At 40.7% G+C, this 23,496-nt stretch overlaps 1 protein-coding gene across 1 annotated transcript in view; it reads right to left on the bottom strand.

Moving 5' to 3' along the window:
• Positions 1 to 23,496, bottom strand: part of Dgki (diacylglycerol kinase iota) — a 306,437-nt gene that overhangs the window by 133,245 nt on the left and 149,696 nt on the right. The window contains exons 17-18 of the mRNA XM_023712766.1: positions 17,992 to 18,001; positions 16,383 to 16,582 (exon numbers count right to left, since the gene is read on the bottom strand). Coding sequence (XP_023568534.1) covers positions 16,383 to 16,582; positions 17,992 to 18,001 — 210 coding nt within the window. The remainder of the gene's footprint in view (positions 1 to 16,382; positions 16,583 to 17,991; positions 18,002 to 23,496) is intronic.

The raw sequence follows: 23,496 nt of genomic DNA, 5'->3' as shown, positions 1-23,496 counted from the left end.
ACATTTTTTCAATGACTTTATTTTACAGAAAACAATTCTGGCTCCAAATGTTGACAGTCTTGCTGTGCCCTATGTTAATTACTCTTAGAACCCTGCTGTTCATAAGAGGGAAATTTCCTTCAGCTTGTCTTATATGCTTAACAATTTTTTAAGTTCAATTAGCAATATACTAATGTACACAAAGTCTCCTTTCAAACAGCTGGTGAACCAGAAAAAGAAACATAAACGTCAGATCACTGTACTTAGTGTCATGCTTATCTGGGCTGACTCATCTCCCAGAATTGAAGTCTGAGCCTCAGACACCGCAGCGTGCCACTGTGTCTGTAGAAGAGGTCTCTAACCAGGGAATTCAGAGGAAGTGAGGTCAGCGGGGTGGCCCTGAACACAGCAGACTGTCATCTTTCCAGGATACAAACCCTGTGCAGTGGGAAGACTTTTGCAAATACACATGCCAGCCAGTGAGAGGGCTACAGATACCAGCCTGACCCCTCGACCTCAGACTGTCCCGGGCTCGAGTGGTGCAAAAATGCATTAAGTTACCCATTCTACCCTACGTTTTTTGTGGCATCCCTGACAAACTCATACAGGTGCTTATTTAAAAGATGCATTAAAAACTGCAGTAATCCCAGCTGCGTAATCCCAGCTCTCAGAAGGCTGAGGTAGGAGGATCACTGGGAGTTCAAGACCAGCCTGGGCTACAAATGAACTCAAGGCCAGTCTGAATTGCATAGCGAGACCCTGTCTCAGAAGGGTACACACAGGGGCCGGGAAGATGGCTCAGTAGAATAAGCACTTCCCTGGCGAGCGCAAGAGCCTGAGTTCAATCCCTAGTTCTGGAAAAAAAAACAAACAACAACAAAAAAAAAAAAAAAACAGTCCCTGGGAAAGAAATCTAATTTTTCCCTTTCCCAAATTCCAATTCTAAGTTGCCTTGGAAATGCGTGACAGCTTGACATTGTGCTCTGGCTGTTCAGACCTAATTTCCACTGCTCCTTCCAAATGTCACGTTATTTACAAAAATCCAAACGATGGCTTTTGTATTTATTGGATTTGTGTTATTTCTAAGGTCACGTTATTTTGATTTTTAATTTAATTTTTAAATGCATGCGTTCCCTCCTGCTTTTCCTTACCCAGTCTATCTGGAACAGGGATTGGAGTAGAATCCTGAAGTCTGCCTCCTGCAGTGGGGCCTCTGTGCCCCGCATTTTCAGGCCAAGAAAGGAAAAAAAATAATAAAATAAAAAAAGAGGGCCCTACAAATTCATTTCACTTTTGAAGTGACCTTTTACGCTAAGAAAAATGCTGAGTAGTAAGACTGTTCCTACACCTACTCAGACATGAATAATTCAGCTCTAAAAATAAATTTTAAAAGCAACACAATATAATTTTAAGGTCTGAGGGACTCCTTAATGTGTACGCGCTTATGTAAGTGGGTCCGGCGCTGGGCTGCGCCGGACTTCCCCAGTGCAACACACGAGCGCCTCTCTGCTGCGAGCGCAGGCACGACCCTTCCCCATGTTTTGGATCCAACATGGTATCCGACAATTCAGACAGCTTCTCCAAATTTATTTTTCTTTTCTTTCCCTTTCTTTTTTTATTTTTTATTGTTTATTTTTTAATTTAGTACAGGATCTACAGGGTCTCGCTACACAGATCGGACTTGTAGTGATCCTCATGTTTCCAGCCTCGCAAACGCTGAGATTACAGGTGCACGCCACCACGTCCAGGCTCAGTCGCCTCCAGCTCAGCGCGCCCCGGGGGTGGGGCCTGCACGGCAGGTCAGCGGATCGAATCCCCGGGCGCTGCGTCTACCTAAGCTGGCGTTTTAGTCCGCTGAGGTATCCGGCCTGCCCTTGTTCTTTGGCCGGCCCTCCAATTTTTCAACTGTGCTAAAATTTGTTTTAAACTAGATGTCATTCTGGATGGTTTCTTATGAAAACATTTCTTCCCCAAACCTGCAGCACCAAAGATTCACATATTTGGGATGCTCAAGATTGAATTCTAAGTTATTGAAATCCACATTTTCTTTGAAAGCTTACATAGTATGATTTGACTAAAATATATGAATTGTAGATATAAAGACACACACACACACCTAGGGAATGATCCGAGTCTATATGGACAGTTCAATGCTTGAAATGTTTGGGTTTCTTTCTTTTCTTTTTTTTTTCAAAACAGCCTTGGAGTTTAACCCTAACTTCTCCAACGTATAATATATTAAGAAGTAAACTTCCAATTATTTCTTTTTCTCTGTCTTCTTTTCTATGGAATACTCATAAGCACACAGCATTTGTTAACGAACATATCGATTAGTGTGCTACACTGACCACAGGCAAGGTGCTGAGCAGTATCTAGGTATGTTAAGCCTCTCTGACTAAACATGAAAATGCACTCGGATTCTTGCAGAAAGCCAGGTAGGCATGACCTGAGCTGCCCAAGTCACCACGGGGCCTGGCTCCTGCTCAGCACCTAGCACCAAGGACGACCCTGTCATGTCCCAGGACAAATCTCACCTACTTCCCGTCTTAGATCTCTTTAGGGAAAATGTTTATAGGATTCTAGGGTCATGCCCTGAATTGTTCCATACGAAAATTTCAGAGTTGAAGGGACTCCAAGGATGAACTGCATTTTTGAAAACTATATTTACAACTGAAATGAAAAAGGTTAACCTAACACCACCTCTGTGCCCTCCTGCTGCCCTTTGTCAGTGGCACTGAATGGCTCCATGTGGGAAGAAGTTCAAGCACAGCGAGTGAGCTCTTCAGGAAGCCTAGTCACAGAGAGAGGAAAGCTGTTCTCTGAGTTGTACCCGGGCTCTGATCTGTGAACTGGGAGCAGGAAAAGCTCAAGCAGCTTTTCATTTCTTTCCTTTGGAATTTTCCATTCCGTGCCTCTGTCCCGGGAAACCACAGAGAAGAGTGGAAAAGGAGGAGAAAAGGGAAAGATGGCATTTATGGTCTGACTCATGGTGAAGAAACTTAGGCGGAGGGAAGCGATCTCACTGGTCAGATATACAGCGAGTGTGGGGTCAGGAGGGAGGGTGGGAGGAAGACGAGAGGACGGGTGGCCAACGCACAGTAGATGCTTTTGCTCAAGTGTAGAGAGCAAATAGCCTTGCTATCCAGGGTTCTGATGCTTCACTACCTGAGCCTGACCCAGAGCGCTGAACACAGCAATTCTCTTCTGCAAAAACATTAACCCTGGGCCAGGGATATAGCTCAGCAGCATAAGCACCTGCCTGGCAAGCACAAGGTCATGAGTTCAATTTCTGGTACCACAAAAAACGAAACAAAACAAAACAAAATGAAAAAATCAGTTAGGAAGTATTCCCTAACCTATTTTCTGGGGCGGGGGAGATGGTTCAGTGGAATAAGTGTTTCCCTGGCAAGCACAAGGGCATGAGTTCAATCCCTGGTTCTACAAAAAAAAAAAAAAAAAAAAAAAAAATTAACGCTTTTTCCTTTTATAGAAATAATACGTGTTCGTTAAAATCAATCAGAAAATACAGAAAGTCAGGAAAAAATACCTATAATTCTACCACTCAGAAATAATCACCATGGGCCAGCCAAATAGCTCAGTGGGTTAAAGCACCTGCAAACAGGTGCAGGGGCCAGGGGTTCAATCCCCAGGCCTGCCATGCCAGCACTCCTCTGGGCATGTTGAGTCGGCCATTGAGACTGGACGTGGTGGCTTGTGCCTGTAATCCCAGTTTTGGGAAGCTGCAAACAGGCGGATCACTAGGAGTCCAATCTAGTAGTGAGACTCTGAACACCCTGCAGCTGTAGTACTAAGGGCATGGAGCTACACCCTTCCTTAAAATACAAAATAAATAAATAAATAAATAAATAAATAATAAAATAATCACCAAGCCATATGATAATCATGACAAAAGCTTGAACACCTAGTGAGTATTTGGAGTACTTAGCCCCTTCAGGATCCTCAAAACTGGTTTTGAGAACCAACAAGTATGATGCATAAGTTATGATCTATAAGTCAGAATTTGGACAGATTTCAGCCCCAGGCGAGAGGCTTCGCTGGATCACAAGTACTGACCATTCTGAGATTCCACTTCAGGCATCAGTCACTTGATTCCTTTGTCCAAATCCTGCTTGGTAGACCACCCAGGCCACTTTAAAGGCCCGCCTCGTGGTTTGCAAAGTTATGCGTGTAAATTATATGCTTTGATCTTATTTGTCTTCTTCCTCATAGAGTACAGGGTGTGGTAGAGCGGGGTTTATGAAGAGGAAAAAAAGGAAAAGAAAAGGATTTTGTGTAATGCACATCAAATCTCATTTTCTAAATAAAGGGCCTGAATTAAATAAGATGAACAGCACTTTCGTAACAAGTTGCATGAGTTTAAGAGCATGTTGGGACAAAAGCTTTGAGGTAACTAGCTAGAGAAAATAATTATAGAATTTGAGAAAGCACTTCAAACAACCTACTGGTTTACTTCCTTCCCCAGAGGTGACCTCAAACCACCCCTGGCCACTTTGTTTTCTTCAGTCATGAAGGGGGAAGGATCTAAGTTCTGTATTTGTGGTTTTTCAAAACTAAAATTCGTAAACGTACAAATTATTTTCCAAATGAAATCTTAAAATATGGTGTATATCAAAACCATTCCCCCTTGGGCCGGGGAGATGGCTCAGTGGAATAAGCGCTTCCCTGGCAAGCGCAAGGGCCTGAGTTCAATCCCCAGTTCTGCCAAAAAAAAAAAATATTCCCCATTCTTTTTGTAAAACTCTTCTCAAAAAGAAAAGGAATTGACTTTCAGCCAGTACATAGAGCTTTTGTTTTTCAAAAGCAATTTCACTGATTTGTACTAACAGTATTTGGAGAGGATATCATGTCTGCATCTTATACGATGAATAACTACCACGAGGACAACAATATGTCATGTATTAATTATTGTAACTGTCCTACTAACCTGTTTTGAAAATATCTCATTGCTTTTTGTTTCTCAATAAAATTAATAAAATTTTTAAAAATCAAAGCAATTTCAGAACGCTGGTTCGCGTGCAGGCTGCGGTCAGCTATGACCACATAGACTTTTGCCATGGGTCTGTGTCTGAGTCTGTACTCTGCAAGGTACCAAGCAAAAGCGCACAATTTAGCATTGGAAGGCATCCTGTCTACGTTTAAACTGTGCCTGATCTACAAGATGGCATGGTGCACTTTTCCTATGTGGGTGATAATTCAGAATGCACTGGCCTGCCCAGAGTTATCCCGCTGAGTGTAGCTGCGGCACTCAGTGAGTGTAGCTGTAGGTAACACTAGGGACATGGGGCTGGAGAGCATGTATACACAGACCAACAGCACAGAAGAGGCCCAAAATGTGTGTGTGTGTGTGTGTGTGTGTGTGTGTGTGTGCGTGTGTACACATGTGTACGTGTACCCATCCAGTTCACTTTGGACAAAACTGTAGAGGAAACTCAATGGAAAACGATAATCTTTTCAACAAATAATGTTGAAACCAATGAACACCCTGGTGAAAAAAGGAAAAAAAAAAAAAAACCTTCCTTTCACCTAACCAGCCTATTTTATACAAAAGCTAAAATAGATTATATACATATATAAAAATGAAAAACTACAAAACTTAGAACAAAGCACAGGAGAATGTATTCTCCTGAGAGAATAGAAGAGTACCTAGGGCAGACCAGATAGCTCAGCGGACTAAAGCGCCTGTTTAGGCAGAGCACAGCGGCTGGGGTTCGCTCTCCCATGCCACCTCCGTCCCCCGGGGAGTGCTGAGAATGCAATTGAGACTGGGCATGGTGGCGTGCACCTGTAATCTGAGCACTTGGGAGGCTGAAAACAGGAAAATCACTATGAGTTTGACCTACATGGTGAGACTCTGTAGACACTGTACTAAATACATTTACAAAACAAGAAGAAGGCAGAGTACCTAAACCTAACCAAGAATAGAGTCTATAAAGAACAAAATGACACCACCAGTCAAGAGGAAGACCCAATACTATTATTATGGACTTCTGGACTCTTTTAGAATATTTTGCTGAGTTAACACACCTATAATATTCAAATGATGGAACTAAACAAAAAAGGGGATACAGATGAATGTCCGTTTTGTTTCCGTGTATTCAAAGTGGTTAGGATAGATATATAGTTACATTCTCTTAATGAATAGAGAGATTTGTTCTAATGGTGTTTATACATAGGGTATCATGTCTGCATCTTGTACAGCAAATAACCACTAGGAAGAGAGTATGCAATACCAATTTGATTTGAAACTGTCTCACTGCTATTTGTCTCTCAATAGAATTATGGGAAAAAATATTGACCTAAAAATAAAAGTAAAACATCATATGAAATAGTGTTAAACATACCAAAGAAAGATGTTTATTTTCTGAATGTTTTAAACAGTTCAGTGAACATAGGAACTCAGTCAAAACTCTTGAATACATATATAACTTAATATTTATGTAATATTTCACAGAGGTCTAACATTTTGTCTATATTCTATACCTAAAGAATGTGCCTTTTTTATAAATTTAGGAAATTCATTATTTCTGAAAAATTGACCACTGTACCTTAGCTATATAATTTCAATGGCTAAGTAGTCACTCTGATTATGAGTAGATGGTTGTATATAGAAACGTAAGTTGTCATGGGCAAAAAATTAACATTTTTACATACAAATGAATATTTTTCTGTGCAGTGATCAACCCTAACTAACTCACTCCAAATTTAATGTAATCCAGTATTATTTTCTAGCATGTAAATGTTTCCTTTCACTGATTTCTAAATTTGAATCTGGTTACATTTTTTTCACTGAAAGCTCTAAAAATAAAATAAATTGCTTTTCCATTGCAAAAAAAAAAAAATGGTGGTGGGGATGCCAACTGTTTTGCTACAAAAGATACCATCATGAGAACAAAGAGAGGAGAGATATACTAGTATAGTATATTTGAGAAGATTTGTGTCCCAAACATGTGACATTTTAAACTCAACAGGAAAAATACAAAAAGTACAATTTAAAAACAAGCCAGATTTGAACATCTTCTTCACCAAAGACTATCTAATGAGTAACCACCAGGGAAAAAAAATGTTCAAAACCACTATTCACAATGGAAGGCAAATAAAACCCACCATGTGATACAGCTATACTAGTACAAGTAGAATTAAAAATGCTGACAGCACCAAGTGCTGACAGGAATGCAAAGCAAGCAGAACTACAAAATGGTGGGAATGCAAAATGCCAAAATGGTAAAACTGGGTTTTGTTTTCTATTTCTTGTTGAGCAAAATCTAGACTTACCTGTGAACTCATAATCCCATTCCTAGGTATTTAACCTACAGAGCTAAAATCCTTCGTTTAGGGGTCAAGGAGATGGTTCAGTAGAATAAGCACTTGCTTGGCAAGTGCAAGAACCTCAGTTCAACCCCTGTTTCTGCCAAAAAAATAAAAATAAAATAAATAATAAAAACCTTGGTTTACACAAAAATGTATTCATCAATGCTCATAGCAGCTCTCTTCACTCCCCGCCACCCCAACTAGAAATCATCCAGATCCTCCAGTGGAAGAATGGGTAAGCACAGTGACACCCCGGGACGCGGGATGCGGCTCAAAGACACAGAACAGCATCTGACTGAGGCTCATACGTGCCACAGCCTGGACACATCTTCAAAAGTGTCGTTTTCAGCCAAAGAACCAGGTGAAACAGGGGACAGAGTGTGTGATTTCACTTCCGAGGGATTATTCAGAATTAGAAAACCATAGTGAGCGGTGCTTGTTAGAAGTCAGAAAATGAGGTGTGAGTCTAGGGGTTAAATTACAAGACAGCATCTCGAGGCAATAGGCTGTTCTGTGCCCTGACCGTGGTAATCGCATGAATCTGTACATGCCTTAAAACTCACTGAACTGAGGCCGGCGAGATAGCTCAGTGTACTGAAGCACCTGCTTAGGCAAGCTTAGGCAAGCACAAGGACAACTGTTCAATCCCCGGCACCACGTGCCACACCATCCCTGCCCCGAGGGTGGGTTGAGCTGGCCACAGAGTCTGGGACATAGAAGTATACTCCTGTAATGCCAGCTCTGGGGAGGCTGAAAGCAGGAGGATTCCTATGAGTCCAAGCTGTGTAGTGAGACCCTGTAACAACCAAATACACTGAGAAAACAAAACAAAAAAACCTCATGGAACTGCACTGGCAGAGATGTGAGGGCAGAAAAGTCATTGCTACTGCACCCTAATTTTAACTATTAATAACAAAAACAAATGTAAGAGGTGTAGAATAAAGCACCCTTCCCATGGGAGGGTAATGAGAGTCTTTCTTGGGGATGCTTGTTGCACTGCACTAGAGTGTGCTGCTGGCCAGTCAAAGCTGTTTCTGATCAGCTTACCTTTCTGAGCTCTGTTATTCCTCAACTCCTATAGAGTTTCTGGCATTGGAAGTAAGCACTTCATGCTCCCATTCAAAGATTTTTGAAATGCATTAAGTATAAGTGGAATACACGATTCCATTTTGAAGAGAAGAAAGCAGGAAGGAAGCAGAACTTAATGAAAGGTCCCTACAGAAGGGCAAAATAGCTCCTTAAGAATCATTCTGTGTTCATACTTTATGCTCTGGGCTAAATAGCAGTGAGTGTTGGGGGCACTTGACATGGTTGTGCAGAATTTGCACAAAATGCAGTGTATGACTGTGTCATTCAACCAAGAAAAGTTCACGAAGTCATCTATACATAATTTATTAATTTATCAACTTACATTATAGAAGATTTGTGGAGAAATACTCCTTTCTTAGTTTTGCCCTGTTTATTGAATGAAACAATAACTTTGATTAAAATTCATTGATTCATAGGGAGTCATAGCGAAAAAAAAATTACAAAATCCTTTTCACAAGTCACGTCCACGACATTAGCAGATGCCACAGCTCCTAACAGCATGCTCCGCACTGTTGCTCCCTGCGGGCTCCCTTCTGGCCCAAACTCATCAGAATACCAGTGAACAAGGACTCCTTCATGCCTGGCATGATGGCACATACCCACAATCCCAGCACTCTGAGCCCTTGCAGCAGGAGGATCACAAGTCTGAACCCAGCCTGGACAATCTAGGGAGACCTTCTCTCAAAATAATAACTGATCAAGGAATGTAGCTCATTGCAAGAGTCTTGAGCTCAATCCTCAGTATAAAAACTAAAAAGAAGAAGAGAAAGAAGACAAGGAGGGGCTGGTGAGATACCTCAGTGGATTAAAGTGCCTGCTTAGGCAAGCTTAGGCAAGCACAGGGACTATGGTTCAATCCCCTGCACCACATGCTATTCCAGGCCTGCCCCCAGGGTAGGCTGAGCCAGCCATAAAGTCCAGGAGTAATGGTGCAAGCCTATAATCCCAGCACTGAGGAGGCCAAAAACAGGAGGATCACTGTGAGTCAGAGCTGCATAGTGAGTCCCTGCAGCAACCAAATGCATTAAAGAAGAAGGAGAAGGAAGAGGAGGAAGGGGAGGGAGGGGAGAAGAGGGGAGGGGAAAGGAGAGATCACTTGAAGCCTTTTTAAAGAGGTCCTGTTGCTTCTGGAGCATCAGAAGAAGGTGCTCTGAAAGCAAAGATCAGCTGTTAAAAAAATAAAGTTGCTCTGAGAAGACAATCGGGGATCAGAGAGCCCCCAACTCCTTGCAAAACACTGATCTCAGTTAATGATCCTGGGGTGTCTGGCTTTCACAACAACCCACACAAGCTAAGTGAGATATTCCTAAACATCTCTGAAAACAGCAATTAGCAGAGTGAGAGTGGGTCACCGCTAAGCTATCACAGTCATGATATAAAAAGACAATATACCTTGTTAGACTTGGGCTTTTCTCCACGTTCCTTGCTCTATTTGCTAAAGTTCTGTTTTTCTGATCTCTAAAATAACACCCAGGTATAATCAACTCTAAATTCTAAAATATTTCATAACTTATATATAAACTCTGCAACAGCTAATATTTAATATGTGTGACACATAGACATGGAATTTTGCTGATAAATATCCAACTTTTAAAGTAGCCACAACTTAGTGTCTGCTATTGTATGGAAACCAGCACGAAGATTTACTTTACTACCAAAAAGCTAAAAAGAAAAGAAAAGTCACTTTAGTATATAGTACACGAGAGCTTCAAATAAGAAATGAACATCCCCACTTAAGATCACAAATGAAAATATAAAAGCCAAAACATAACACAATACCTGACACTGAGCAAAAGCATAGCAAATATTTTTCAATAAACATAAATTTAACAAATGAATAAACAGATGAATATCTATAAGACCAAGGTGGAAGATAAGATTATATAACTAAACTTTAGAAATTACTTTGCCTTGTCACCACAGGTTAGATAGTATATAGACACATGTAGGCATGTCTTTTTTCTATTCTTTCATTCTACCAACCATTGTTTGATGTCAAATCCTTTTTCAAATGGGGAAAGAGCAAAAGTTCATGAAAAGATGACAGCAATGATCTCCAACCGCTCAAGTCAACAGTGAGAAATATACAGTTTGGAAGTAAATGTAATTAATTAACACCAAATGAAACCTTACAAGTTTTAATTGATTCATCAGTAGTGAACCACAATGAGAGGGCAATCAATTCTAATGGCAAGAATTCAAGAAAAAAAGTTTTGCAAAAGGGCATCATTTCCCTGGGTCTTGAAAAATGTATAGGATCCTGGTCGAGAAAAGGTGACACACAATACATTATTAAAAGCATACATTTTGAAACCAGACAGCCCAGTGTGAATACCAGTCTATGACTTCTTAGCTCTGGGACGTTGGTCAGCTTCATACATACAATAGAGATACTGTGTTACATATGAAATAGTGGTGTTAACATAAGCAAAGCACTCACAGTAGCACCTGGAACACAATAAGGAGGTAAGTACATACTAGATGGAGAAAAGAAAGTGCACGGCAAGAGGAATAGTACCCAGAATTCCTTAAGTGTCCCTTTGACTTCACCAGAAAGAAAAAATACCCTAGAATATTAATCACAAACTACTACATATGCAGAAAAATACAACGTTCCAGCTCAGTGACCGCTTGGGATCTCTTACGACCTCTATGGATTCTCAACCCAGCAACGTGTCCACGCACCACCCTCAGAACTCCACAGGTAAGTTTTAGACTCTGTCCACAAACCAAGGATCACAGGTACTTGCTCAAACCCATCCTTGAGTTACATACAGGTAAGGGAAGGATCTAGTGGTAATGTCACCTTTCCCAGGAAAGGAATGCCTCGCATGGAATGGTCTACAATCCCATGCAATCATGGGCTCTGGAGCATCTAATTAAAACATGAAGCCCTAATTCCTGGAAGATGGAGACACGAGGGACATGGAGGCTTCACAGCTCCATTTCAAATTCAAGAAAGGAATAAGAGAGCAAGTGTGGTTAGGAGGGCTTCTTATCTGAGCAGCAGAGCTGTGTAGGAGAAGGACGCCATGGGTATCTAACCCTGAGGAGAAGAGGTGGGGACAAAATGTAAAAATGGAACGGCACTGTACTCACATGGTGAAGGAGCCGGGGGGAGCAGACACTCGCCGCAGGTCCGCAGCTTGCACCTGGTGGATGCTAGAGGCAGCAGGGAAATGAGCAGCGAAGACAGAGGCAGCAGGACAGCGTAGACAGACAAGGACCAGGCCGGGGAGAGAAAGAGAGACACACAAAGTTTAAACAGAAATTAAATGAGCGTGTCACCAACAGTGAACCAAAGAAAAAGGAAAATCAAGCCAGCCACGGAAATAATCCAGAAAAGCCGGTGGTACAGTAGCGATGGAGCTGACAGGACACATGAAAGGGGCTGGTTCCAGGCAAGCCACAGACTACAGTGCAAGGCCAGCACAGGAGGGCAGGCTGTGGGCACAGAGAGGTGACCAGACACCCCTTCTACAGGTCAACTGATACGCCATGGGGAGCAGGAGCGTACCCACATCAGTCAGGGCCAGCGGGCTGGCCAATTCCCCTTGAGGACATCAATTAGAGCAGTGCTGTCCTGAGCCCTCATGATTCCCCAGGTCTGTGAGAACTCTAGCATCTGAAAGACCGCCTCAGAGAGACCTTCAGTGTTCTTCATTTAAACAGAGCAGGCTTTTGCAGAGCTCTGGACGGACGTGTTACCATGAAGCCTAACTCCATCACTGCGGTGCTCTGGTTCCACCCACACCTGGACACAAACCTGAAACTGTAGACCCACTTCTCACAGCCTTTCTCTTTTCTTTTGTAAAAGGGAGAGTCTACAGTGGCTATTGGAAAAGACAAAGTGTAAAATTTATGAAAGTAAACCACAAACGTTCCTTCTACATTTTCATTCTCTGCTTTCTATTTAAATATTTTTTACTGTAACCACAAGAGGCCCAGCTCCGAGATCTGCGTGAAGAGAAGAGCACACTGCTTCTCCTAGAAGGTTACCCTGAGGTAACTCTAGCTCTCTGTGGTGTCCGTGAAGCGCTGCATTCCAATCAGTAATATATCACATCCCGGGATGATGGAACCCAGTTGCCCAATTGGAGGGTTTGCTAACTCACCACCTGTATTTGGATAAAACGATTGTCCTTCATAACTTAGCCTTAACTACTAGTGATTTTAATGGTAACAGCTGCAGACCTCCCTGTATAGTACGCCAGTTTGTTTTCAGCTTCTGAGACCCTTCAATGGCACCTCACAGATACAGAACATAAGCAAATGGATCCGGCTACCGTGTCACTAAAATATGAGTGTGAATGTAGCAAATGCTCCTCTGCTGTTTGAGGGGAGGATGGTGCTGTAGGACTGCAGGCACTCTATGCGGATTCCTACTCTGATAAATGGAACACACTCCTGTAACCAGTGGCGGGTGGTGCAGAGCTCTTGTTTTTGTTTGGCTTGCCTTGTTAGGCATTGTTTTTCTTTGAGTTCAGGAATTTTTTTTGTTAATTTTTTTTTTTAAAAAAAAAACAAAGATCTGGTGGTATCATGAAGACCACTACTTCCCTATTTCTCAGGGGAATTCCTTTCAGCTTCTACACAAACTATATTGTGAAATTATTCAACATTTGCCTTTGACCTGTAATAAAACGGACAGAAAGCATTCTGTAGTATATTTCTTATATTTGTGATATTTTAGGTTTCTATTCTCTTAGTAATGATTTCTGAGAAATGTAGCAGAACAGCCTCTTCAGTGTGACCCACTAACTCAATAGGTAACCATGTCACAGAAGTGAGGCCAGGCACTGGGAGGGAGCCCTACGGTGGGAACCCTTGGTCCTCCCAAAAGAACACAGATGAGTCAGCCAAAGATCGCACTGTTTAGTAAGGATGCGTTGGAAGTGGGTGAGAGAACCTACGAGGAGCACCAGGAAGGGCGTCTAACAGCGGAAGTGCACAGTGAGGGCACTCAGGGATGGTGATGCTCCAGGGGAGTTCTGAACAGAGAGAGAGGAGGGCAGAGACAGAGACACAGAGAGAGATAGAGACAGAGACAGAAAGAGACAAAGAGAAACAACCAGAGACAGAGAGAGATAAAGACAGACAGACAGATACAGAGACAGAGAGATAAAGACAGAGACAGAGACAGAGAGAGACAAAGACAGAAACAACCAGAGACAGAGAGAGATAAAGATAGAGACAGACAGAGAGACAAAGAGAGATAAAGATAGAGACAGAAAAAGAGACAGAGACAGAGACAAAGAGATAAAGACAGAGAGAGCTACAGAGAGACAAAGACAGAGACAAACAGAGACACAGAGAGATAAATATAGAGACAGACAGAGGCAAAGAGAGACAGAGAGGCAGAAACAGAGAGAAGGACAGAGCCAGAGCCAGAGAGACAGAGTGAGAGACAAAGACAGAGAGGCAGAGACAGAGAGAGACAGACACAGAGAGCTGTAAAGGAGAGTTCTCTGCAAAAGGAACAACCGGGTGAAGTGCTCTGACAAGGGGACAGGCCACTGCTCTAGGGACAAAACTCATTCTGGGGCACAGGGAGAGAAGGAGGAGGGAGGTAGAAATGAAACAGTCTGTGAAGCTAAGAAAAATAGGATTTCCACTTTCATAAAAACCATTATTCCTGCTTTACTGAAAAACCCAGCCGGTATAATGGGCAGCAGCAAGCCGTGGGCTAGGCAGTGAACTCTGCGACTAAAGCCAGTGGGCAAAGTTAGATTCCGAAACAAGGGTTTCTCTTGAGATGAAAACAGTAAGATCGCAGAAGGTGAAGAAGATTAAGGTGGTAGAAACCAAGGTTTAGTGAGCAAGCGTTACAAGGAAAATAGGTTTTTGCTTTCTTTGAAAAATGAGTTATCTGGATTGATTTTCTTAAGGTATTGTGTTGAATAATCATTTTTCCTATATGCTCATTAAATAAATTTTAAATATATATTTGTTGTTGCTGTTAATGAATGCTATTATCTTATTTCACTTTGATCTTTTTTATGGTCTCTGGCTGCTTTGATGGGGACACCCCTGCCCCCTGGTGGGAAGTATCTGCTTTTCTGTTTTTAAGTTGAGGGTCCAGCTTGAACCTCATTATATTATGTGTGGCAGAAGAAAATAATTTATGTGTATTTTGGGGGGCACTAAGGATGGACTCCAAGCCCCTCATACGAGCTAAATCCACAGCCGTTTAATTTGTATCTTGTAAGGCTCTTGCTAAGTTGCCCAAACTGCACTTAGATTTGTGATCCTCCTGCCTCACTCGAATACTGCCGGGATCACAAGCATGCACCACCAAACCTGGATAAGGTCTGTTTATCTTTTTAGGTGAAGAAAGCCCCAATTCAGTATTGTTACGGAGCAAGTACAAATTCTCTCTTAATCCGAGAGTTAGAGTTGTTTGTAAAGCAATTCCCGTCTGAGATGGTTATTAGGAGTCAGTAGGTATGAGACCATGAGTTCGTTTCTCTTTATAAATCTAAAATACTTCTAGCTTGATCACAGCTTCTTAGCGGACCACGTACCAAACATATTTCTGCCAAGCAGTGGTTTCTGGCTTAAGTGTGAAATTCCTAGAGGAACTCTGGTAAGCCACGGGCAACTGCCGCCACGCCAGCTTTCTTAACGGATAAACTCAGCAATTATATACTCTGCCTAAAAGAGGGACAAGGCAAAGAGGAAGAAAAGCATCATAAATGAGCCAGGAGTTTCACTGCCTGTAAAACACAAATAAAGCAAGAAATACAACTCAACAGCGGTTCTGGAAAACATCATGGGCAGCATTCCAGGGGGAGAAGGGAAAAGATCTCTCATCCCAGCCTAAGACTCAGAAGCAGATGCTGAAATACATGGTGGGCACTGTCCGCTGCTGTTCCTTCACATCTGCCACCTCTGAGGGAGGTGGCAGGGGCCGGCGTGCCTATGACACTGGTCATTCTAGGGAATTTCTGGAGACCATGATGTTGGCTCCGTGAACATGTGGCGAAGTGGCCCTGCTTCTTAGGCACCAAGAGGAAGCCAGCCATTCAGTGACTGTACATCCCGGGCCACATCCTTTGAGGGCCTCTCTGTGTAGCAGAGGACAACCCAAAGTTAAGCTCTGAAAAGGCCTTTGCCATACTGCAATATATACAGAAGACACTCAAAGGACACCCCAAGCCCCTCCTTTGTCCACCCATATCTCCAACCCAAACTAACAACTCAAACACCCACAGTAGGAAGAGTCATGGTACAATGAATCGGCATTTTAATTCACCCAGGCATTACTGCCTTACCTTAAATTGGGTCATCAAAACACCTAACACAGGGCTGGAGAGATAGCTCAGTGGCATAAGTGCCTGCCTTGCAAATGCAAGACCCTGAGTTTGATTCCCAGTACCAAAAACAAAAACAAAAGTACTTAACACAGGGAAGATTCCCAGAGAGAAACTAGGTACTTAGAAATAGCTAATCAGGTCAGGTCTGCGCAACTGGATGCTACCCACAAAGGCAAATCTGATTCCATGCAGCAGAGCACACAGGACCCCAAACGAGAAACAATAGGAAGGGCCACTTGCTAATAGGCAACTGGCCTAGGCCCCTGCTACCCAAGAGACCAATGCTTTCCAAGGGACCCGAGTAGAGAGCAGGCTAACGACATGCCCCCCAAACTAAGCCATCACAGGGCATGCTCCGCACATCGTCATGTGACCCTAGGATCACTGCGCTACTGTGTTCTGCTACTCTGCATCTGCACAGACCAAGTGGTCAGGGAAGAGTCATCCACCTCACATAACAGCAATGGTTTCTGAAAGAAGGGTCAAGTGACTGCCTAAGAAACAGAAGGAAAAAGATACCTGCCGGCATGGGAGAGACCAAGGAACTGTGGAGTTTGTTGGACTCGTCCCCCCTTCCCCACACAGTGAGGTTCCCCAGACCAAGCACATGCTCTGCAATTTGCGCCGCAAGGTCTTGCGTCATCCCAGGTAGGTGAGGAGCTCACTCACTCATTGAGTAAAGGCATGGACGTTCTCCTCTTGCTCTTCTGTACCATGTTGGCCTGATTTCTCAAGGAGATCCGAATCATTGCCGGGGCCAACCTACATGGCTCTCCGTCCACTTGCATGGGGATGGATTTGTAGGTCAGAAGCATGACCTCCCGACACTGGTGGAGCCGTTCTCCGTGGCCCCCGACTTGCAGGGCAGCCTGTTAAGGCAAGATGAGGTTGTTAGAGCAACTTCAGGATGCTACACAGCCAAAGGACCCATGGGAAATACAGTGAAATTCACTGGCCACTAGTATAAAAAGAAACCTGGGTAAACAATTATTACAAGTCAGCTGACCATTTAACACTTCTGATGAGCTTTGTCATAAATCCCCACAGATATTTTTTTTGTTTTATGCATTTTAAATCTAAATTGAATTATGCTAATTTAACATGAATTATGCTAATTTAAACAATTATTACAAGTCAGCTGACCATTTAACACTTCTGATGAGCTTTGTCATGAATCCCCACAGATATTTTTTTGTTTTATGTATTTTAAATCTAAACTGAATTATGCTAATTTAACACGAAAATTTTCCTCTGTGTTCTCTATTCCCAGTAAATAATCAGAGTATCATAAAAGATGACAAAGAGGATAATGCACATGGTTCACCAGTTTCTAAACTATTAATTAATTTTTTTTTAAATTCTTTAGTAAGCAGTTCATCCTTAATGAATTTTCAAGTTTAAGTGCTGTTACCCTTTTCGCCTAAAACTTCCTCAAGCTATTTCTAAGCTGTACAAAGTAAATGAAATAAAAACTAATATTGATTACTCAATTGAAACCATTCTGGAAAGTAAAGTAGCTTAAAGGATTAAAATTAAATATCGTAAAAGTTTAGTTCACTGTGGGAGTCACAGAATGGAGATTGAAGTCAATATAAGAAGCACTTCTAGAAGCAATAAATTTATGTTTTTCTCTGACTTTGAAAAGTAGTATACTAAATATCATTTCTCTTTTTATAAAATGCATCATTTTTCATGCATAATATACATACACACATTCGATGACTTGGCCTAGTGAATATTTTACATGTACAAGGGAACCTTGGCATTGATCAAACTTTAAAAATTTTATAACAACTATGATGCTCCCACTGCCCCTGCGCAACTAGCCCCAGTCCTTCCAATAACTAAAGGATAACTATTACTAACTTCTATCACCATAGATAAATTTGACCTGAACTTCAACTTTATGTAAAAGAAAGCATATGTAAGTACTCTTGCATTTGACATCTTCTGCTCATCATTACAATTCCCCAATATATAGCATACTATATTTATACATTCTTCATCAATAGATTAATGCTTGTTTCTGGTTTAGGGCTATTCATCATATAAACTTTCTTGCACACATATTTTGGTGGATCCATGTATTCTTAGGTATGGACAAATGAGTAGCACTTCCGTGACATTAGTTTCGGGTACATGTAGTTCTAGAATATACCTGATTACTATGTTTCAATCAGTTCATAATGAAGTCAAATTTCAAATGTTGCTAAATACCAACTAGCACAAAATCTAAACAATGTGGTCTTAAAAGGAAAATGTGTTGTCAGCTTCTTACCATGTCTATTCTTTATGAATAGGGGAGAAAAATCAACCTTGTTAACTCAGATTTAAGAAGTCAATTTCCACTATTTTGGCAGCCAGATCTTTGGCTTTAGTTGATACGTTAAACTATTTCTGCATTTATTTGCTAGGTGGAAATTTGACTTTAAATGTAAAGAGAAAGGCAAAGCAAAGGGACAAAAAGAAGACAAAAAAATAATTGAAACATGAAGAGTATGGTTTGCACATTTTTTCAGTTAGTAGGAAACCATGAAAGGACAGGGAATGCAGTGAGTGGTTCCTAAAATCCCTTTGACCTGGCACCTCATTCCCTACTATTCAGTGAGTTACGCTGAACTGTTAATTTCAGCTACTCTATGGATCTGAACTGCTACCACCTCAACCCTTTCCAACATAACTCTTGTTTCCATTTCCTTTCAATGTGTGGGTCACCCATTAGTGCAAACACCATTCTGTTCATTTCTCCCTATCTTGAGTAGACCGAATGACAGATAAAAATGCAAAACCTGCCAGTTAGGAACTTATTTCCTTGAATTTAACAGGACTGGGAACTCCTCGGTATCAGAAGGTATGCACATTCATTAGAGTATAAGTAGCCATCTCCTCACTCTCAAAAGTAAAACAATAGCATACACAGGTTGAGTATCTCTTGTCCAAAATATTTAGGCCTAGAAATGTGTTTGATATCAAAAAAATTGACTTTAGAATATTTACACATATGTAATGAGATATCTTGGGAATGGGACTTATGTCTATAATAGAATTTATTTATATTTTGTAGTGTATACACCTTGTCAATATAGCCTGCCTGTTGATGACATTTTGAGTGTACCTGTATTTTGACTGTAATCAATCACAGGAGGTCAAGTCTGAAATTTTGGTTCCTCAAATTGTTGTGGATTTGGAAACATTTCACACTTCAGACTTTCAAATTAGGCACATTGGGTTGAGGAGATAGCTCAGTGGGTTAAGCACCTGCCTGGCAAGTGCAATGACCTGGGTTCAATCCCTGGTACCTCATGCCCTGCCAGCTCCAGAACCCAGTCATGCCATGCTGGCCATGGAAATATGGCATGGTGGTGCACACCTGTAATCCCAGTGCTGGGGAGGCTGAGACAGGAGGATCACTATGAGTTTGAGGTGCATATCGAGACCCTGTACCAAATAAATAAATAAGTTTTTAAAAAATGTTCGCATGTTCTACAAACAGCTGGAGCTAAATAACTGTCAGTGACAGACCCATAGTGTTGGAGAATCAACCCAAGATTATTACAGAAGCACAAAGGAACTATTGTGATTAGTCTTTCAGAGCAAAGATGCATAGGATAGCCAGAACAAGAGCGAAAAAACATTCTGGGGACAACTTTAGAGTATTTGCAATTTCAAAAGTACTTATTAGCAATATTTATTTTCTACCCTTTAATTGATCAAGGCTCAACATCCTCTAAGGTACCAGTTCTAAGAGCCACACCATTATCCTAATTTTCTAGAATGAACTGTTTATCAGTAATAATACTTTGATTTATTAAGAATCGATATTAAATGATTTATTTAACTTAACATGTGTTTCTCTTATGGAAATTTTAGATACTGTCTTTCAAATAACATGACTTCAGAAGACTATAACAGTCCCTGAAGTAAGTGCATCTATTGTATAAAATGAAGATGATAGTAATAACTATCTCAGACAGCGACTGGAAGAGTTTAATAAATTGATATATACAACACATCCAGAACAGTGCCTGGCACCTGCTCAGAGTCCACTGTTCTCCTTAGATATTCTTAATCAAGCTCACTCAGTATTATCACTTTGGTCATAATTCCGCACAATGGGAGGAAAAGATATATAAATGCATATATTGCATCCATATTTTTTTCTATTTTTCCCAATTAAACAAATAGCAAATTGGAAGAGAGGAAAGAGTAAGTGTTTCTCCCCATATGCTGCAGTTTGGATTCTGATGTTCCCCAAAGGATCACATGTAAAAGACCAAGTCCCCAGGTTTGACGTGAAGGGAAGGTGGTAGAAACTTTAAAAGATCAACCTCTTCTCACTGGGGTTATTGTATACATATATCTCTTTCACGTGTTCAAAGAGGAAGATTTTAAGCATTACCAACAAGGGTTAATGGCAGACAACAAGAACAAAACAAAAAGTCATGAAAGAAGTCTGCTGAGTAGTGAGCCCATTAACCTGTTTCATTCAGGGGGGAAAAAATGGATTTCCACACTTTAACACTAGTTAAACAAGCATTCCTCCAAAGCCTACACTATTGTGAAAGACTTAGAGTAGTGACAGCATCAAGAACATATCTTGGAGCAAGGGGTCACAATGTTAAAATCTGGGAATACATATCCTAGTGATAATTTTTAAACACTTGCCTATTAGTATTTGTCGTATCAAGATTTCTTCTTTTTCCCCCCAAAGGAAGAAGCAGAGACCTGAATAAAACATGATGCTAAAATAGCACATCCTGGGTGAAAATAAAATATTTATGTTGACTGCACTCAGTGAATCATCCACCTAGCACATAATCAATAGGACTGGACATTCAAAGATAAGAATGTAGTCCATCATGAAGAGGAGATGAGATTATCAGAAGATGGGCCTCACAGCAAACTGGACACTGCAGGGGAAGGCCCTTGAGACAGAACCAGACGCACAGAAATTATTGATCTGAAGAGCAGAGCCAGAGACACCTCATTTTATCTAGGGGCCAGTGGGATGACAATATGCAATCTAAAATGATATAACTGAATAAGAAAAGGAGAAGAGAGCAGAGAATACATGGAGAAAAACATTTCTAAATGAAGTTTCAAAATGAAACTTCTGGGCCAATACAAAGAAATTTCAAATATGATAAGTACGAGGAGAACCACAATGGTGGCTAGAAAAGGGGTCACCAGCCCAACTCTCAGAAAGATGCCAAGGTTCTAGTTCCAAGAAGCTAGAAGGCCTCTGGAGGCAAAGGGCTATTTCTGTTTTGAACAAAGTGAGGATGGGGAGCTAGGAAAATTGTGCGAAATCCAAGCAGGCCCACAAATGTACGTGAGAGGGAAAGAATGAGGTAAAAGAGAGAAGTGGAAGAAGCTATGAGCTTAGAGTGACACAGGCCACATGCCAAAAAATGAAGCCAATGCCCAGAATCTGGATGAGAGCAGGACATGGATCCTCCTGTGTAATCTCCAGAAGTAGCACAGCACTAACTTTCTGTTCCAGACTTCTGGACCCCCTAACTATAAAATAACAGAAGTATATTATCTTAAAACACTGTTGGGGGTAATTTCCCTACAGTAACACCGTAAAGATATACTACAACCATAAAGAACTCTTAAGTAACAAAAGATATTGAAAAATCTTAAAAATTAAGGAGAAAATAAAACAATCTTTTTCGGAGAATACTGGTAAAAAATGAGACCTGGCTTTTCATACTACAATCTGGAGGTTAGAAAACAACGAAATAATATAAAGTGCTGCACCAAGCTAAAGAACACACTCACGAATTTAGAATTCTACAGCCATGCAAATAAAATTCAAAAACTGAAGATCAAATAAAGGCACATATTTAATGTTAGCTTGATCATAATATCATCGGTATGTCTCACAGAACTAGAGAAAACATTCACAAAATTCATTTGGAAACAGAAGAGACTTACAATAGCAAAGTCAATCTGGGCAACAAAGGCAAGGTAGGGGGCATCACAATCCCTGACTTGAAGCTATACTAAAACCACTGGCATAAAATCAGCATGGTACTGGGAAATAAATAAATAAATAAATAAAAGCAGAGCTGGGGACCAATGGAACGGATTAGGAGATGCAGACACAACTACAAACACACTCAGCCAACTTATCTTTAACAAAGAGGCCAAATATTCACTGGAAGAAGGACAGCCTCTTTAATAAATGATACTACTAATAAATGATGCTAGTACGACTTGTTTTCTACATGCCAAAGACTAAAACTAGACCTACGTCTATCACCATGCACTAAACTAAAGTCAAAATGGGGTTAGAGATCTAAATATTAAAAGAGAAACACTAAATCTACTGGCAAAGAAAGTAGGTAGAAATCTTGAAGACACAGGCGTAGGTAGAGAGTTCATGAATAAAACCCAGACTACACAAGAAATACTTCAATGAATCAACACCTTGGATCTCACCTTGTTTTGAAAGCTTTCCAATATCAAAAGAAATCACCAACAGAGTGAAAAGACAACCCACAGTGGGAAAAAATAATTAAGCCAATTTTCCCTGAAAGGTCTTATATCTAGAACACATAAAGAATTAAAAAAACCTCAAAAGCCCCTAAATTCAAAGACCCAATCCAAAAATGGGCATCTGAAATGAATGCATATCTGTCAGTTGAAGAAATACAAATGGCAAATAAATATATGAAAATAATGTTCAACATCACTGATCATCTAAGAGCTGTAAATTAAAACAGCACTGACATTCCATCTCACCCCAGAAAGGAGGACTATTATCAAAAATCAACAATAATAAGTGTTGTAGGGACTGTGAGGAAAAGGGAACCTTTCTCTACTGTTACTGGAAGTGCAGACTGATGCAACTGTTCTGGAAATCAATATAGGGAATCCTCAAAAATCAAGGATTAGAGTTCCCATTCAACCCAGCTATTCCCCTCCTGGGTATCTTCCCAGGAGAATTAAAAGTATACAACAGCAACAGATATGCACCTATAATAGGTATGCACCTATAAGTTTATAGCAGCACAATTTATAATAATTAAATCTTGGAAACAACCCAAGTATCCATCAACTGAGGAGTGGATGAAAAGATGTGGTATTTTTATACAATGGAGTATTACTCAGCTATAAAGAATGATAAACTTGGAGCCTTTATATTGAAGTGGGTGCCACTTGAAGATATACTCATAAGTGAAATAAATCAGACTCATATATGTAAACATCGTATTGTCTCCCTGGAATGAGAAACTGAAAGAGCAAATAAGGTCTAAAATGTACACTAGATATTGTGGAATGGAAAGAGTTGTTCGAAAGAAAAAGAATTAAGATGGGAGAAAGGACAATGGGGAAGAGGAAAAATATGCAAATGAGTTATACTACTGGTGCCTCTTCACTGAAAAAGAAGGTGTGTGCTAACACAAATGGGAGAATTTTATATGCCCATATTTTGTACTGTAAGTAAAACTTTCAAGATAATAATATACGGTGTAATAACTACTGTTACTCTCTTTTTATTTTGTTATCAAATTTTGGTTTTTTTTCCATGAAATAAAATGCATTAAAACAACAACAGCAACAAAGACAAATAAAGATATTTTGAGAAAAGAGAAATTTGAAACTTTGTTGCCAGTAAACTTTCACTTTAAGAAATGCTACAGGAAATCCTTCAAACTCAAGCAAAACCATACTATATGGAAACCTGGACTGACAAGAAACAAGGAATAATTCTGGAAATGGTGAACATGTGCCTAGGAATGAATTTAACAAAATATATTAAAGAACTGTAAAA

The sequence above is a fragment of the Octodon degus genome, unplaced genomic scaffold, assembly GCF_000260255.1.
Source record: "Octodon degus isolate 3935 unplaced genomic scaffold, OctDeg1.0 scaffold00027, whole genome shotgun sequence".
Classification (NCBI taxonomy): domain Eukaryota; kingdom Metazoa; phylum Chordata; class Mammalia; order Rodentia; family Octodontidae; genus Octodon; species Octodon degus.
The sequence above is the reverse complement of the archived record's forward strand: the minus strand, read 5'-3'. Positions and strand labels throughout refer to the sequence as shown.